The 18322-nt window shown below is 48.7% G+C and overlaps 1 protein-coding gene and 1 long non-coding RNA gene across 3 annotated transcripts in view; one reads left to right on the top strand and one right to left on the bottom strand.

The window, feature by feature from the left end:
* LOC109886088 (guanine nucleotide-binding protein G(olf) subunit alpha) overlaps positions 1–18322 on the bottom strand; it is a 117698-nt gene that overhangs the window by 63977 nt on the left and 35399 nt on the right. Inside the window, exons 1-4 of one of the 2 annotated variants that reach the window (XM_031806508.1) lie at positions 15841–17148; positions 15535–15607; positions 14072–14126; positions 12291–12410 (exon numbers count right to left, since the gene is read on the bottom strand). In XM_031806508.1, the coding sequence (XP_031662368.1) occupies positions 12291–12410; positions 14072–14126; positions 15535–15607; positions 15841–15979 (387 nt within the window). In that variant the 5' untranslated portion in view covers positions 15980–17148. Of the gene's footprint in view, positions 1–12290; positions 12411–14071; positions 14127–15534; positions 15608–15840; positions 17149–18322 lie in introns of those variants that run through there. The other variant, XM_031806507.1, reaches the window with a different exon arrangement.
* The window catches only part of LOC116357782 (uncharacterized), a 27569-nt gene continuing 25812 nt past the window's right edge, over positions 16566–18322 (top strand). Inside the window, exon 1 of the long non-coding RNA XR_004205733.1 lies at positions 16566–16679. This is a non-coding gene — a long non-coding RNA (uncharacterized LOC116357782). The remainder of the gene's footprint in view (positions 16680–18322) is intronic.

Raw genomic sequence — 18322 nt, 5'->3', positions numbered from 1 at the left:
TCACGTGTTGCTCCCATGCTGTGTTGTCACGTGTTGCTCCCATGCTGTGTTGTCACGTGTTGCTACCATGCTGTGTTGCCATGGTGTGTTGCTACCATGCTGTGTTGTCATGTGTTGCTACCATGCTGTGTTGTCATGTGTTGCTACCATGCTGTGTTGTCATGTGCTGCTACCATGTTGTGTTTCTACCATGTTGTGATGCTACCATGTTGTGTTGCTACCATGTTGTGTTGTCATGTTGTGTTGCTACCATGTTGTGTTGTCATGTTGTGTTGCTACCATGTTGTGTTGCTACCATGTTGTGTTGCTACCATGTTGTGTTGCTACCATGTTGTGTTGCTACCATGTTGTGTTGCTACCATGTTGTGTTGTCATGTTGTGTTGCTACCATGCTGTGTTGTCATGTTGTTCTGCTACCATGCTTTGTTGTCATGTGTTGCTACCATGTTGTGCTGCTACCATGCTGTGTTGCTACCATGCTGTACTGCTACCATGTTGTGCTGCTACCATGCTGTGTTGCTACCATGTTGTGTTGCTTCCATGTTGTGTTGCTTCCATGTTGTGCTGCTACCATGTTGTACTGCTACCATGCTGTGTTGCTACCATGTTGTGTTGCTTCCATGTTGTGTTGCTTCCATGTTGTGTTGCTTCCATGTTGTGCTGCTACCATGTTGATGTCATGTGTTGCTGCCATGCTATGTTATTGTCTTAGGTCTCTCTTGTCCTATATTTTTATTTATAATCCCAGGCCCTCGTCCCCACAGGAGTCCTTTTGCTTTTTGATAGACCGTCATTGTAAATAAGAATTTGTTCTTAACCGACTTGCCGAGTTAAATCAAAAATAAGCACAAATTATTTTGAAGCAAGATCACATTTACTTTAATATAAAATGCTGCAGTCGCTGTTTTCAAAGTATTTCTGCCATTTTGTTTCATAGCTGATAAATGAATCTCACAAAGTCAAAGAACTAGGAATCCTGAATAGCCTTTTCCACCTCACGCTGCTACACTCCCTGGCTGGGGGCACCTGAAGAGCCGAGAGAGAGTAGAGGGAAAGATGTGTTTTTAGAAGCACTGCTCACAGGCACACAAGCTGGTCTACTGAAGTGAGACACAGCCTTTGTGTTTATTGGCTGTTTACGTTGTTTTCTTCACAAGATAGGTTGTTTTTCTATGTTTGAGTTTTCAACTGCTAGGGAAGAGAAGACAACACTTCGACTAGTCAGATTTAATATCACACGACTCGAGTCGCGTAACCTCCCGCGCTTAAAAGGTGCAGGTTTTGCACAGGCAAAAATCCGGGAGTCGAATTCACCTTTCAGCTGGACGACGACATAAAACACAAGGCCAAATCGAGTTGCTTACCAAGAAGACAGTGGTCGAGTTATAGTTTTGACTTAAATCCACTTGGAAATCTACGGCAAGACCTGAAAACGGTTGTCAAGCAACGATCAACAAAGCATTTGAAAGAGCTTGAAGAATTTTGAAAAGTATTCCAAATAAGGCAAATGTTACACAATCCAGGTGTGGAACGCTCTTAAGAGACTTACTCAGAAAGGTGACTCTAAAAATGTATTGGCTCAGGGGGTTTAATACTAGATATATATATATCTTTTTATTCAGGCCCACATACAGGGCTTTCAGAAAATATTTACACCCCTTGCCTTTTTTCCACATGTTGTGTAACAAAGTGGGATTGAAATGGATAAAAAAATAAAATAATTTTCAACGATCAACCCAAAATAATTTGCTGTTCAAATTTATTTTCACTTTGTCAAATTATTTTTGGTTGATCGTTGACAATTATTTTATTTTTTTATCCATTTCAATCCCACTTTGTTACACAACATGTGGAAAAAAGGCAAGGGGTGTAAATATTTTCAGAAAGTCCTGTATGTGGGCCTGAATAAAAAGCTAATCTGAGGGACGACCTAGACGGCTGTTTTATAACCGAGTCATAACTAGGCCTGTCACAAATTTGATTTGGAGACGACTTAAAATATTAAGCGATTGACCGTTTAAAAAAAATTATGCTAAAGTGGCTACGTAGCATAAAACCATGGCCATTTCAACGAGCTAACATTCAATTAGTTTAAATACGATTTTGGATGCAATCAAAAATAAAATCAGCGGAGCTCTGGGAGTGGGGGCGAGAGGAGCAGGGGACGACGTGTGTAACCAGTTTGGGTGTGGCACAGAGGTAGAGAGAGAAAGTAGATAAACCGACTCGCTCTAGCTAGACAAACTTGTTTGCTGCCATTCGTTATCTTGCTCAGCCCTAATTGATGTGCTCTCTGTCACCTGGAGCTGCATGGCAAATTGTCCAGGAACACAAGGAAAGCACAAAGGGCCCTTTCATCTCTGACGGGCCAAAATGTATCTCTGTTACAGTATCCAGAGGACTGACTATTGTGACAGAATAACCGCTATATTATCCATGTCTGTTATCAGACATGTTCTCTGAGGAGAAGTCTGATGCTGTCTATATGGATGTGTGATCTCTGGTAACATGTTCTCTGAGGAGAACTCTGATGCTGTCTATATGGATGTGTGATCTCTGGTAACATGTTCTCCGAGGAGAACTCTGATGTTGTCTGTATGGATGTGTGATCTCTGGTAACATGTTCTCCGAGAAGAACTCTGATGCTGTCTATATGGATGTGTGATCTCTGCGGTAACTTGTATCTGGACAGGGCGAACTCTAAATGACTATTCAAAAGAAAGGGGTTCATTATTCTCTGGAATGATGTCTTATTTTCAACGGTCTTCCACACAAGCCTTTATGCTGTGACACCCTGTGGAGATTGGGCCTTTGGTGGTCAGTTAACTGTCAACTTGTTTTTCGCGATGCGGATCCTGTGTTCTGCCTTACAACCAGTGCCACGGGATGGTTCCCATGCAGCGACCCAAAAAAACGACTCAGAAAAAGAGGGAAACGAAGCGGTCTTCTGGTCAGACTCCGGAGACGGGCACATCGTGCACCACTCCCTAGCATTCTTCTTGCCAATGTCCAGTCTCTTGACAACAAGGTTGATGAAATCCGAGCAAGGGTAGCATTCCAGAGGGACATCAGAGACTGTAACGTTCTCTGCTTCACGGAAACGTGGCTCACTGGAGAGACGCAATCCGAAGCGGTGCAGCCAGCGGGTTTCTCCACGCATCGCGCGGACAGAAACGAACATCTTTCTGGTAAGAAGAGGGGCAGGGGCGTATGCCTTATGGCCAACGTGACATGGTGTGATGAAAGAAACATACAGGAACTCAAATCCTTCTGTTCACCTGATTTAGAATTCCTCACAATCAAATGTAGACCGCATTATCTACCAAGAGAATTCTCTTCGATTATAATCACAGCCGTATATATCCCCCCCCAAGCAGACACATCGATGGCTCTGAACTAACTTTATTTAACTCTCTGCAAACTGGAAACGATTTATCCGGAGGCTGCATTCATTGTAGCTGGGGATTTTAACAAGGCTAATCTGAAAACAAGACTCCCTAAATTTTATCAGCATATCGATTGCGCAACCAGGGGTGGAAAGACCCTGGATCATTGTTACTCTAACTTCCGCGACGCATATAAGGCCCTGCCCCGCCCCCCTTTCGGAAAAGCTGACCACGACTCCATTTTGTTGATCCCTGCCTACAGACAGAAACTAAAACAAGAAGCTCCCACGCTGAGGTCTGTCCAACGCTGGTCCGACCAAGCTGACTCCACACTCCAAGACTGCTTCCATCACGTGGACTGGGAGATGTTTCGTATTGCGTCAGCCAACAACATTGACGAATACGCTGATTCGGTGTGCGAGTTCATTAGAACGTGCGTTGAAGATGTCGTTCCCATAGCAACGATTAAAACATTCCCCAACCAGAAACCGTGGATTGATGGCAGCATTCGTGTGGAACTGAAGGCGCGAACCACTGCTTTTAATCAGGGCAAGGTGTCTGGTAACATGACTGAATACAAACAGTGCAGCTATTCCCTCCGCAAGGCTATCAAACAAGCTAAGCGCCAGTACAGAGACAAAGTAGAATCTCAATTCAACGGCTCAGACACAAGAGGCATGTGGCAGGGTCTACAGTCAATCACGGACTACAGGAAGAAACCCAGCACAGTCACGGACCAGGATGTCTTGCTCCCAGGCAGACTAAACAACTGTTTTGCCCGCTTTGAGGACAATACAGTGCCACTGACACGGCCTGCAACGAAAACATGCGGTCTCTCCTTCACTGCAGCCGAAGTGAGTAAGACATTTAAACGTGTTAACCCTCGCAAGGCTGCAGGCCCAGACGGCATCCCCAGCCGCGCCCTCAGAGCATGCGCAGACCAGCTGGCCGGTGTGTTTACGGACATATTCAACCAATCCCTATACCAGTCTGCTGTTCCCACATGCTTCAAGAGGGCCACCATTGTTCCTGTTCCCAAGAAAGCTAAGGTAACTGAGCTAAACGACTACCGCCCCGTAGCACTCACATCCGTCATCATGAAGTGCTTTGAGAGACTAGTCAAGGACCATATCACCTCCACCCTACCTGACACCCTTGACCCACTCCAATTTGCTTACCGCCCAAATAGGTCCACAGACGATGCAATCTCAACCACACTGCACACTGCCCTAACCCATCTGGACAAGAGGAATACCTATGTGAGAATGCTGTTCATCGACTACAGCTCGGCATTCAACACCATAGTACCCTCCAAGCTCGTCATCAAGCTCGAGACCCTGGGTCTCGACCCCGCCCTGTGCAACTGGGTACTGGACTTCCTGACGGGCCGCCCCCAGGTGGTGAGGGTAGGCAACAACATCTCCTCCCCGCTGATCCTCAACACTGGGGCCCCACAAGGGTGCGTTCTGAGCCCTCTCCTGTACTCCCTGTTCACCCACGACTGCGTGGCCACGAACGCCTCCAACTCAATCATCAAGTTTGCGGACGACACAACAGTGGTAGGCTTGATTACCAACAACGACGAGACGGCCTACAGGGAGGAGGTGAGGGCCCTCGGAGTGTGGTGTCAGGAAAATAACCTCACACTCAACGTCAACAAAACTAAGGAGATGATTGTGGACTTCAGGAAACAGCAGAGGGAACATCCCCCCATCCACATCGATGGAACAGTAGTGGAGAGGGTAGCAAGTTTTAAGTTCCTCGGCATACACATCACAGACAAACTGAATTGGTCCACTCACACAGACAGCATCGTGAGGAAGGCGCAGCAGCGCCTCTTCAACCTCAGGAGGCTGAAGAAATTTGGCTTGTCACCAAAAGCACTCACAAACTTCTACAGATGCACAATCGAGAGCATCCTGGCGGGCTGTATCACCGCCTGGTATGGCAACTGCACCGCCCTCAACCGTAAGGCTCTCCAGAGGGTAGTGAGGTCTGCACAACGCATCACCGGGGGCAAACTACCTGCCCTCCAGGACACCTACACCACCCGATGCTACAGGAAGGCCATAAAGATCATCAAGGACATCAACCACCCGAGCCACTGCCTGTTCACCCCGCTGTCATCCAGAAGGCGAGGTCAGTACAGGTGCATCAAAGCTGGGACCGAGAGACTGAAAAACAGCTTCAGAGTGGCGCGGCGGTCTAAGGCACTACAGGCCGTGATCGGGAGGCCCATAAGGCGGCGCGCACTTGGCCCAGGGCCACCCCACCCCAACACTGGTCCTCCCAGGGCCACCCCAACACTGGTCCTCCCAGGGCCACCCCACCACTGATCCTCCCAGTGCCGCCCCACCCCACCACTGATCCTCCCAGTGCCGCCCCACCCCAACAGTGATCCTTCCAGTGCCACCCCACCACAACACTGATCCTTCCAGTGCCACCCCACCCCACCACTGATCCTCCCAGTGCCACCCCAACACTGGTCCTCCCAGTGCCACCCCACCACTGATCCTCCCAGTGCCACCCCAACACTGGTCCTCCCAGTGCCACCCCAACACTGGTCCTCCCAGTGCCACCCCACCCCACCACAACACTGGTTCTCCCAGTGCCACCCCACCCCACCCCACCACTGATCCTCCCAGTGCCACCCCACCCCAACAGTGATCCTTCCAGTGCCACCCCACCACAACACTGGTCCTCCCAGTGCCACCCCACCACAACACTGGTCCTCCCAGTGCCACCCCACCACAACACTGGTCCTCCCAGTGCCACCCCACCACAACACTGGTCCTCCCAGTGCCACCCCACCACAACACTGATCCTCCCAGTGCCACCCCACCCCACCACTGATCCTCCCAGTGCCACCCCACCACAACACTGATCCTCCCAGTGCCACCCCACCACTGGTCCTCCCAGTGCCACCCCACCCCACCACCACACTGGTCCTCCCAGTGCCGCCCCACCACACTGGTCCTCCCAGTGCCGCCCCACCACACTGGTCCTCCCAGTGCCGCCCCACCACACTGGTACTCCCAGTCCCGCCCCACCACACTGGTCCTCCCAGTCCCGCCCCACCACACTGGTCCTCCCAGTGCCGCCCCACAACACTGGTCCTCCCAGTGCCGCCCCACAACACTGGTCCTCCCAGTGCCACCCCACCCCACCCCACCACTGATCCTCCCAGTGCCACCCCACCACAACACTGGTCCTCCCAGTGCCGCCCCACCACAACACTGGTCCTCCCAGTGCCGCCCCACCACAACACTGGTCCTCCCAGTGCCGCCCCACCACAACACTGGTCCTCCCAGTGCCGCCCCACCACACTGGTCCTCCCAGTGCCGCCCCACCACACTGGTCCTCCCAGTGCCGCCCCACCACACTGGTCCTCCCAGTGCCGCCCCAACACACTGGTCCTCCCAGTGCCGCCCCACCACACTGGTCCTCCCAGTGCCGCCCCACAACACTGGTCCTCCCAGTGCCGCCCCACAACACTGGTCCTCCCAGTGCCGCCCCACCCCACCACAACACTGGTCCTCCCAGTGCCGCCCCACCCCACCACAACACTGGTCCTCCCAGTGCCGCCCCACCCCACCACACCACTGGTCCTCCCAGTGCCGCCCCACCCCACCACAACACTGGTCCTCCCAGTGCCGCCCCACAACACTGGTCCTCCCAGTGCCGCCCCACCACACTGGTCCTCCCAGTGCCGCCCCACAACACTGGTCCTCCCAGTGCCGCCCCACAACACTGGTCCTCCCAGTGCCGCCCCACCACACTGGTCCTCCCAGTGCCGTCCCACCCCACCACAACACTGGTCCTCCCAGTGCCGCCCCACCCCACCACAACACTGGTCCTCCCAGTGCCGCCCCACAACACTGGTCCTCCCAGTGCCGCCCCACAACACTGGTCCTCCCAGTGCCGCCCCACCCCACCACAACACTGGTCCTCCCAGTGCCGCCCCGCCCCACCACAACACTGGTCCTCCCAGTGCCGCCCCACCCCACCACACCACTGGTCCTCCCAGTGCCGCCCCACCCCACCACAACACTGGTCCTCCCAGTGCCGCCCCACAACACTGGTCCTCCCAGTGCCGCCCCACAACACTGGTCCTCCCAGTGCCGCCCCACCACACTGGTCCTCCCAGTGCCGCCCCACAACACTGGTCCTCCCAGTGCCGCCCCACAACACTGGTCCTCCCAGTGCCGCCCCACCACACTGGTCCTCCCAGTGCCGTCCCACCCCACCACAACACTGGTCCTCCCAGTGCCGCCCCACCCCACCACAACACTAGTCCTCCCAGTGCCGCCCCACAACACTGGTCCTCCCAGTGCCGCCCCACCCCACCACAACACTGGTCCTCCCAGTGCCGCCCCGCCCCACCACAACACTGGTCCTCCCAGTGCCGCCCCGCCCCACCACAACACTGGTCCTCCCAGTGCCGCCCCGCCCCACCACAACACTGGTCCTCCCAGTGCCGCCCCGCCCCACCACAACACTGGTCCTCCCAGTGCCGCCCCGCCCCACCACAACACTGGTCCTCCCAGTGCCGCCCCGCCCCACCACACCGGTCCTCCCAGTGCCGCCCCACCACACCGTCTCCCAGTGCCGCCCCGCCCCACCACACCGGTCCTCCCAGTGCCGCCCCACCACACCGGTCCTCCCAGTGCCGCCCCACCACACCGGTCCTCCCAGTGCCGCCCCACCACACCGGTCCTCCCAGTGCCGCCCCACCACACCGGTCCTCCCAGTGGGTCCTCCCAGTGCCGCCCCACCACACCGGTCCTCCCAGTGCCGCCCCACCACACCGGTCCTCCCAGTGGGTCCTCCCAGTGCCGCCCCACCACAACACTGGTCCTCCCAGTGCCGCCCCACCACACTGGTCCTCCCAGTGCCGCCCCACCACACTGGTCCTCCCAGTGCCGCCCCACCACACTGGTCCTCCCAGTGTCCGCCCCAACACACTGTCTCCCCAGTGCCGCCCCACCACACTGGTCCTCCCAGTGCCGCCCCACCACACTGGTCCTCCCAGTGCCGCCCCACCACACTGGTCCTCCCAGTGCCGCCCCACCACACTGGTCCTCCCAGTGCCGCCCCACAACACTGGTCCTCCCAGTGCCGCCCCACAACACTGGTCCTCCCAGTGCCGCCCCACCCCACCACAACACTGGTCCTCCCAGTGCCGCCCCACCCCACCACACCACTGGACCTCCCAGTGCCGCCCCACCCCACCACAACACTGGTCCTCCCAGTGCCGCCCCACAACACTGGTCCTCCCAGTGCCGCCCCACCACACTGGTCCTCCCAGTGCCGCCCCACCACACTGGTCCTCCCAGTGCCGCCCCACCACACTGGTCCTCCCAGTGCCGCCCACCCCACCACAACACTGGTCCTCCCAGTGCCGCCCCACCCCACCACAACACTGGTCCTCCCAGTGCCGCCCCACAACACTGGTCCTCCCAGTGCCGCCCCGCCCCACCCCACCACAACACTGGTCCTCCCAGTGCCGCCCCGCCCCACCACAACACTGGTCCTCCCAGTGCCGCCCCGCCCCACCACAACACTGGTCCTCCCAGTGCCGCCCCGCCCCACCACACCGGTCCTCCCAGTGCCGCCCCGCCCCACCACACCGGTCCTCCCAGTGCCGCCCCGCCCCACCACACCGGTCCTCCCAGTGCCGCCCCACCACACCGGTCCTCCCAGTGCCGCCCCACCACACCGGTCCTCCCAGTGCCGCCCCACCACACCGGTCCTCCCAGTGCCGCCCCACCACACCGGTCCTCCAGTGCCGCCCCACCACACCGGTCCTCCCAGTGCCGCCCCACCACACCGGTCCTCCCAGTGCCGCCCCACCACACCGGTCCTCCCAGTGCCGCCCCACCACACTGGTCCTCCCAGTGCCGCCCCACAACACCACAACACTGGTCCTCCCAGTGCCACCCCACCACTGGTCCTCCCAGTGCCACCCCACCACTGGTCCTCCCAGTGCCACCCCACCACAACACTGGTCCTCCCAGTGCCACCCCACCCCACCAGTGATCCTCCCAGTGCCCCCCCCACCACAACACTGGTCCTCCCAGTGCCACCCCACCACAACAACTTAGACCTGTAGTACCCACTAGGGTTGCACAACTAAATCACATTTGTATTGAAATTGCAGACAGGCCCCGTAACCATACAGACAGACAGACAGGCCCCGTTACCATGCAGACAGACAGGCCCCGTTACCATGCAGACAGACAGGCCCCGTTACCATGCAGACAGACAGGCCCCGTTACCATGCAGACAGACAGGCCCCGTTACCATGCAGACAGACACTAATCATGTCAGTGTATAGCTAGTAAGCCTCATGCTGTCATCACCATTCTTTAAAAAAGAGGGAGAAAACATCTCACAAGAAAGTTGTGGATTACAACGGGTGAGATTAGAATGACATCCAGTAAACAAGAACAGTGTCAACCTAATAAATCCAATCTGAATTTGTCTGGGACGATCTCTAGGAATCACAATGAAAGCAAGTTCAAGTAACTACTAGATTATAACTAAAGGCCTGCAGTAAAATGATCATCATCACAAACAGGATGCATAAGAAAAATCAGGCCTCACCGTTCTGTTACCCTGACAAGAATCAACTGAGAACCTTTTGCATAAATATATATATATATAAATAAAATATATATAAATAAATACATATATACATATATAATAATAATAATATATACATATATAATAATAATAAATATATATATATATATACATATATAATAATAATATAAATATATATATAATAATAAATATATATATAATAATAATAAATATATATATATAATAATAATAAATATATATATATAATAATAATAAATATATATATATAATAATAATAAATATATATATATAATAATAATAAATATATATATAATAATAATAAATATATATATAATAATAATAAATATATATATAATAATAATAAATATATATATAATAATAATAAATATATATATAATAATAATAAATATATATATATAATAATAATAAATATATAATAATAATAATAAATATATAATAATAATAAATATATATAATAATAATAAATATATATATATAATAATAATATATATATAATAATAATAAATATATATAATAATAAATATATATATAATAATAAATATATATATATAATAAATATATATATAATAATAAATATATATATAATAATAATAAATATATATATAATAATAATAAATATATATATAATAATAATAAATATATAATAATAATATAAATAAATATATATAATAATAATATAAATAAATATATATAATAATAATAAATATATATAATAATAATAAATATATAATATAATAATAAATATATAATATAATAATAAATATATATAATAATAAATATATATAATATAATAATAAATATATATAATATAATATATATATAATATAATATAATTAAATATATAATATAATAATAATTAAATATATATAATAATAATTAAATATATATAATAATAATTAAATATATATAATAATAATTAAATATATATAATAATAATTAAATATATATAATAATAATAAATATATATATAATAATAATAAATATATATATAATAATAATTATAATAATAATAAATATATATAATAAATAATAAATATAATAATAATAATAATAATAAAATATATAATATATATACATAAACTTTCAAAGGATGATGATTTCCAGAAGGATGAAAAACCCGGTGTGTATTCCCATTTGGCCTGTCATGTGACCGAACTTTATCAGGGGCCCTGATCAACACCAAGCAGAAGACTGTGTCCCATAATGCCACCCTAGAGAACTACTTTTCTGTCCAAACGCATTTTTTATTTAAACGAGGCAAGTCAGGTTAAAGAACAAATTCTTATTTACAATGACGACCTACACCGGCCAAATTCGGACGACGCTGGGCCAATTGTGCGCCGCCCTATGTGACTCCCAATCACGGCCAGTTGTGATACAGCCTGGAATAGAACCAGGGTCTGTAGTGGCACCTCTAGCACTGAGATACAGTGTCTTAAGACTGCTGCACCCTAAAAAACTATGTAGGGAATAGGATGCCATTTGGGAGACTGAATCCCATCCATGTTCCCAGATGGATAATATGGCCCAATCTGAATACTGAGAGGGCGTCCCCAAAGGCACCTTATTCACTATATGATGCACTACTTTTGACCAAGGCCCTCGGGGCCCTGTTCTATAGTAGTGCACTATATAGGGAATAGGGTTCTGGTCTAAAGTAGTGTACTATATAGGGAATAGGGCTCTGGTCTATAGTAGTGCACTACATAGGGAATAGGGCCCTGGTCTAATCTAGTGCACTATTATAGGGAATAGGGCTCTGGTCTAAAGTAGTGCACTATATAGGGAATAGGGCTCTGGTCTATAGTAGTGCACTATATAGGGAATAGGGCCCTGGTCTATAGTAGTGTACTATATAGGGAATAGGGCTCTGGTCTATAGTAGTGCACTATATAGGGAATAGGGCTCTGGTCTATAGTAGTGTACTATATAGGGAATAGGGCTCTGGTCTAAAGTAGTGCACCATATAGGGAATAGGGTGGCACAGAGCTCTGGTCTAAAGTAGTGCACTGTATAGGGAATAGGGCTCTGGTCTAAACTGGCAGCCGGGGGGGGGGGGGGGGTCTGCATCGGGAACTCAGAGGACTGAAAAAGAGGAACTAAAAACATAAATGCAAAGTTGAATCAAAATAGCATCCATTATTACAACTGCTGAACACCTACATGATATATCTGACAGATATCATACATGTCTCAAATCAATCCACTGTAGGTGACCACACCAAGCGCTCTCTCACACACACACACACGAATGAAAACCTAAAACAGCTATCTTACCTGTGTGTAGTCAAAGTCCGAGAGAGGAGCTATGCTTTTGATGTATTCGATTCTGAACTGGTCTTCGGGGTTGGCGAGAGAGACTGGGGGTATCAAGGTGCTCATGGCTGACACTATCGTCTAGAAAGAGGAGGCACACGCCGGCGGTAAGATAAATACATTTTAAAAACAAATCAGGAAAATAGGATTGGTATGTCCAATCATCTCAGATGGCACCCTACTCCCTATGTAGGGCCCTGGGCTACTGTCTAGGCTGTCATCTCAGATGGAACCCTACTCCCTATGTAGGGCCCTGGGCTACTGTCTAGGCTGTCATCTCAGATGGCACCCTACTCCCTATGTAGGGCCCTGGGCTACTGTCTAGGCTGTCATCTCAGATGGCACCCTACTCCCTATGTAGGGCCCTGGGCTACTGTCTAGGCTGTCATCTCAGATGGCACCCTACTCCCTATGTAGGGCCCTGGGTTACTGTCTAGGCTGTCATCTCAGATGGCACCCTACTCCCTATATAGGGCCCTGGGCTACTGTCTAGGCTGTCATCTCAGATGGCTCCCTACTCCCTATGTAGGGCCCTGGGCTACTGTCTAGGCTGTCATCTCAGATGGCACCCTACTCCCTATGTAGGGCCCTGGGCTACTGTCTAGGCTGTCATCTCAGATGGCACCCTACTCCCTATGTAGGGCCCTGGGCTACTGTCTAGGCTGTCATCTCAGATGGCACCCTACTCCCTATGTAGGGCCCTGGGCTACTGTCTAGGCTGTCATCTCGGATGGCACCCTACTCCCTATGTAGGGCCCTGGGCTACTGTCTAGGCTGTCATCTCAGATGGCACCCTACTCCCTATGTAGGGCCCTGGGCTACTGTCTAGGCTGTCATCTCAGATGGCACCCTACTCCCTATGTAGGGCCCTGGGCTACTGTCTAGGCTGTCATCTCAGATGGCACCCTACTCCCTATGTAGGGCCCTGGGCTACTGTCTAGGCTGTCATCTCAGATGGCACCCTACTCCCTATGTAGGACCCTGGGCTACTGTCTAGGCTGTCATCTCAGATGGCACCCTACTCCCTATGTAGGGCCCTGGGCTACTGTCTAGGCTGTCATCTCAGATGGCACCCTACTCCCTATGTAGGGCCCTGGGCTACTGTCTAGGCTGTCATCTCAGACACCCTACTCCCTATGTAGGACCCTGGGCTACTGTCTAGGCTGTCATCTCAGATGGCACCCTACTCCCTATGTAGGACCCTGGCCTACTGTCATCTGGCTCCGTGCCGTTTGGCTCTCCTGTCCACCTTTCGGTTATTGGCCCCCAGGTTAAGAGCATTGGGTCAGTAACCCGAAAGGTCCCTGGTTTGAATCCCTGAGTCAACTAGGTGAAACATCTGCTGATGTGCCCTTGAGCAAGGCACTTAACCTGAATTTCTCCTGTAAGTCGCTCTGGATAAGAGCATCTGCTACATGACTACAATGTAACATGTCCCAAGTACTGCGCTATACAGTATAGGGAACAGGGCCCTGATCTAAAGTACTGCACTATACAGTATAGGGAACAGGGCCCTGATATAAAGTACTGCACTATACAGTATAGGGAACAGGGCCCTGATCTAAAGTACTGCGCTATACAGTATAGGGAACAGGGCCCTGATCTAAAGTACTGCGCTATACAGTATAGGGAAAGGGATACCATTTACAGTATAGTGCAGACAGAGTAATCCAGTAATCCACTAGTTGATTCTTTTTATTTTTTTAAACAGGAAAGACACAGATTAATACTATCCTACTCACCACTATCGCGTCCTTCACGTTTTTCCGAATATCTTGTATTTTCTGTTTCTTTTCTCTGTCAAAAGGAGGACAGAACACAGGCGTGAGGAGACGGTAACCAACAAGATAACAACAACGTCACAATAGCGCTCGTCTAAGAAGCTAAAGATCACAGGGTTGAAGGTAGTGTGGTTCAACTGCGGTTCTAGGATCTGATGTTAACACACTAGAGTCGGTGTGTGTTCAGGCCAGACAGGCAGTAAGATATCTCTACCAGTACAACTGTAGTCCTATGTAACTCAGACAGACAGTAAGATATCTCTACCAGTACAACTGTAGTCCTATGTAACTCAGACAGACAGTAAGATATCTCTACCGGTACAACTGTAGTCCTATGTAACTCAGACAGTAAGATATCTCTACCAGTACAACTGTAGTCCTATGTAACTCAGACAGTAAGATATCTCTACCAGTACAACTGTAGTCCTATGTAACTCAGACAGACAGTAAGATATCTCTACCAGTACAACTGTAGTCCTATGTAACTCAGACAGTAAAATATCTCTACCAGTACAACTGTAGTCCTATGTAACTCAGACAGTAAGATATCTCTACCAGTACAACTGTAGTCCTATGTAACTCAGACAGACAGTAAGATATCTCTACCAGTACAACTGTAGTCCTATGCAACTCAAACAGACAGTAAGATATCTCTACCAGTACAACTGTAGTCTTCTGTAACTCAGACAGTAAGATATCTCTACCAGTACAACTGTAGTCCTATGCAACTCAAACAGACAGTAAGATATCTCTACCAGTACAACTGTAGTCTTCTGTAACTCAGACAGACAGTAAGATATCTCTACCAGTACAACTGTAGTCCTCTGTAACTCAGACAGTAAGATATCTCTACCAGTACAACTGTAGTCCTCTGTAACTCAGACAGGCAGTAAGATTGGTCCTACGGTTGTACTGGTAGGGGTATGCAACTCAGACAGACATAGGCCACTATCACAGGCACACGAGGCATTACAGCAAAACACATTATCCATAGACACAGGCCTCTCCCCAATAATAGTCAACATAGTTATGACATACATAACTTCATAACAGTGAACAATGTGACTGCTGTAATAACAGGCAGTCAGGGAGATCTCATGTCTCACATGCTGAAGCCTATATCGGTGTCTGCTGTAAGCAGAGAGAGAGCGATCAGTGATAGTGGTAGTCGCCTGACTGTACAGTACATTTGAGTGTTGGTCACTGATAGAGGAGGCCTAGGCTCTGCAGTGCCCGAGGAAAATCCATTCAGTTCTCTACAGGCCTATTATCATCTTGACAGTCTCACCCAAAGGCAGGGAGACCATGAGTATAACCAAATATGTTATGAAATGGGTGTATATATATATATATATATATCTGGGCCTATATGTCAAATGGAGATGCAGTAGGGCCTGTAACAACAGTGGATAACATGTACTCACTCTGCGTTAAAACCATTGACGTGTAGAATCCTCATCTGCTTCACAATAGTACTTTTCCCGGACTCTCCAGCACCTTCGGGAATGAAGCAAACAGGACTGAATGTTACAATATGTTGCTGATAACCGAACGATCAAAAGGGGTCAACATGAATTAGAATGTTGTCAAAACGAAGCAAATTTCTAGGCTTCGCTTCCATCAATACACCATGACATATAGCGAGGGCTTTCAAATACGTAATGGGGTAATTTAATGAAGGATATTTTAGATCACACCGTGTTCGGGCCAAGTCGTTTATATAACCTTACCCAATAATAACAGCCGGTGCGTCGCTTTATATGCTTGTCTTTCTTTTTGCAACAGTTTTTCTATTTTTTTATTCGCCTCTCGTTGTGCCTTTTCGTCGATGCGTTGATCTTCAGTCTTGCTGTTGCCCAAACAACCCATATCTTCCGTTAACTAACCTCGTCTCTCAAAAATATTAAATACACGAAGATGTTATAATAATAAATGTATTTTTAAAAAACAATGGTGTGAAAGAAAATCTGTGCGACGCTTGTCCGCCGTTGGGAGGGCTATGTTCCTTCCTCCCCGTTACGATTCCTTTTTACCCGCAACCAACGGGACCTTCCTTCGGCATCCAAAACTAATTCTTCATTCGCCCCTTCAAAATCACTCGAATCGTTGAAATAACAGAGAAATACACAAGATAACGAAGGTTTAGATTTCTGGAAACAGGCCAAGTGTTTCTCTCGTTCCTTCCCTCTTCTCAGTATGTGTCTATTTGGTGTTTTAACTCAGCACTGCCTCTCTCTGTTGTACCAGGAAGTAGCCGTGCACCGAGCCACAGAGAAACCTTCCTCTGCCACAATGTAACACTGCAGCTGGCTCACACACACCTACAATCCGCTCACATATCATTGTATCATTTCTGTGAGAAGGGTAGGAGGGTCATTACAATCACATGTGTCACCCAAGACCTTCCCCGCGGCTGGTTTAATCAGCCCTAAAAAAACGAAGAGAGGAGAGAGAGTTTTCCGTTTGCACCAGACAAGCTGGGCAGGAAGTTAGGGTCTTTCTATCGACCGAGAGTCGGCTGGATCGAGTGCTTTAGGGTTGTCCTGATGTCGGGTGTAGCTTGTCAATCGTAAGTAATATCACACCGTAACACAGGCCTACACACAGCTTATCAGTCACTTACACTAAAGGGCTAAACCGATCCCCTAAAATAATAATAAATAAAAAAGTCAAAAGTTACAGCTATACAAATAGACGGTCTGAAAGCCCCAAAACAAAAGTAAAACTCAAACTAGGCGCAGCAAAAAAATAGATAATTTCTAGCCCTTCTGCTGCCAACTCAGATCACTACTCCCATTTGCATTCAAGGCTCAGTCTGCTGCCTCGGTAGTCTTCCTCGGTAGTCCACTCCTGCTGTCGTCACATTCTCCGTGGTTTTCTATTTATAATGACCGCGTGTGCGACAGAGCCCCTCTGCTTAAAAAATAAAAAAAAAAGCATTCGCGATCACCCGTGGGAAAGGGGTTCACGGCACCGCGGTAACTCTCCACACCGACGCGCAACTGACAGTTCAGCCGCTGTCCTCGAGACCCGGGGTATGTACACCGTAACTAGGCTACTGCGCATGTTCAAAGACCTTTCCTGTCCGGCCTGTTTAAATGGCTGCGTCGGACGGTCTGATAGATGGTGTATGTTTGTTTTAGTAGGTTTCTATTTTAAGATGTTTGTATTGTATCTCAAAATAAAGCAAACGTTAACGATATGTCATTTTTACTGTAGCAATGGATAATAGCAAATATCCGACAGCCAGGCAGAAAATAATCCAATAGAATAATAATAAAAACCTCTGCTTACATCCACCACTATTACTACAATTGCCACTACTACATCTACTACATCCACCACCATTACTACATCCACTACTATTACTACAACTGCCACTACTACATCTACTACATCCACCACCATTACTACATCCACTACTATTACTACAACTGCCACTACTACATCTACTACATCCACCACCATTACTACATCCACTACTATTACTACATCCACTACTACATCTACCGCTACATCTACTACATCCACCACTACTACATCTACTACATCCACCACTACTACATCCACCACCATTACTACATCCTCCACCACCACCATTACTACATCCTCCACCACCACCACCATTACTACATCCGCCACCACCACCACCACCATTACTACATCCGCCACCACCACCACTACTACATCCACCACCACCACTACTACTACATCCGCCACCACCACCACTACTACATCCGCCACCACCACTACTACATCCGCCACCACCACTACTACTACATCCGCCACCACCACTACTACTACATCCGCCACCACCACTACTACTACATCCGCCACCACCACTACTACTACATCCGCCACCACCACTACTACTACATCCGCCACCACCACTACTACATCCGCCACCACCACTACTACATCCCCCATCACCACATCCACCACCACCATTACTACATCCCCCACCATTACTACATCCTCCGCCTCCACCACTACTACATCCGCCACCACCCCCACTACTACATCCGCCACCACCATTACTACATCCGCCACCACCATTACTACATCCTCCACCACCACCACCATTACTACATCCGCCACCACCACCATTACTACATCCGCCACCACCACCACTACTACATCCGCCACCACCACCACTACTACATCCGCCACCACCACCACTACTACATCCGCCACCACCACTACTACATCCGC

Source organism: Oncorhynchus kisutch, linkage group LG27 (assembly GCF_002021735.2).
Source record: "Oncorhynchus kisutch isolate 150728-3 linkage group LG27, Okis_V2, whole genome shotgun sequence".
Classification (NCBI taxonomy): domain Eukaryota; kingdom Metazoa; phylum Chordata; class Actinopteri; order Salmoniformes; family Salmonidae; genus Oncorhynchus; species Oncorhynchus kisutch.
The sequence above is the reverse complement of the archived record's forward strand: the minus strand, read 5'-3'. Positions and strand labels throughout refer to the sequence as shown.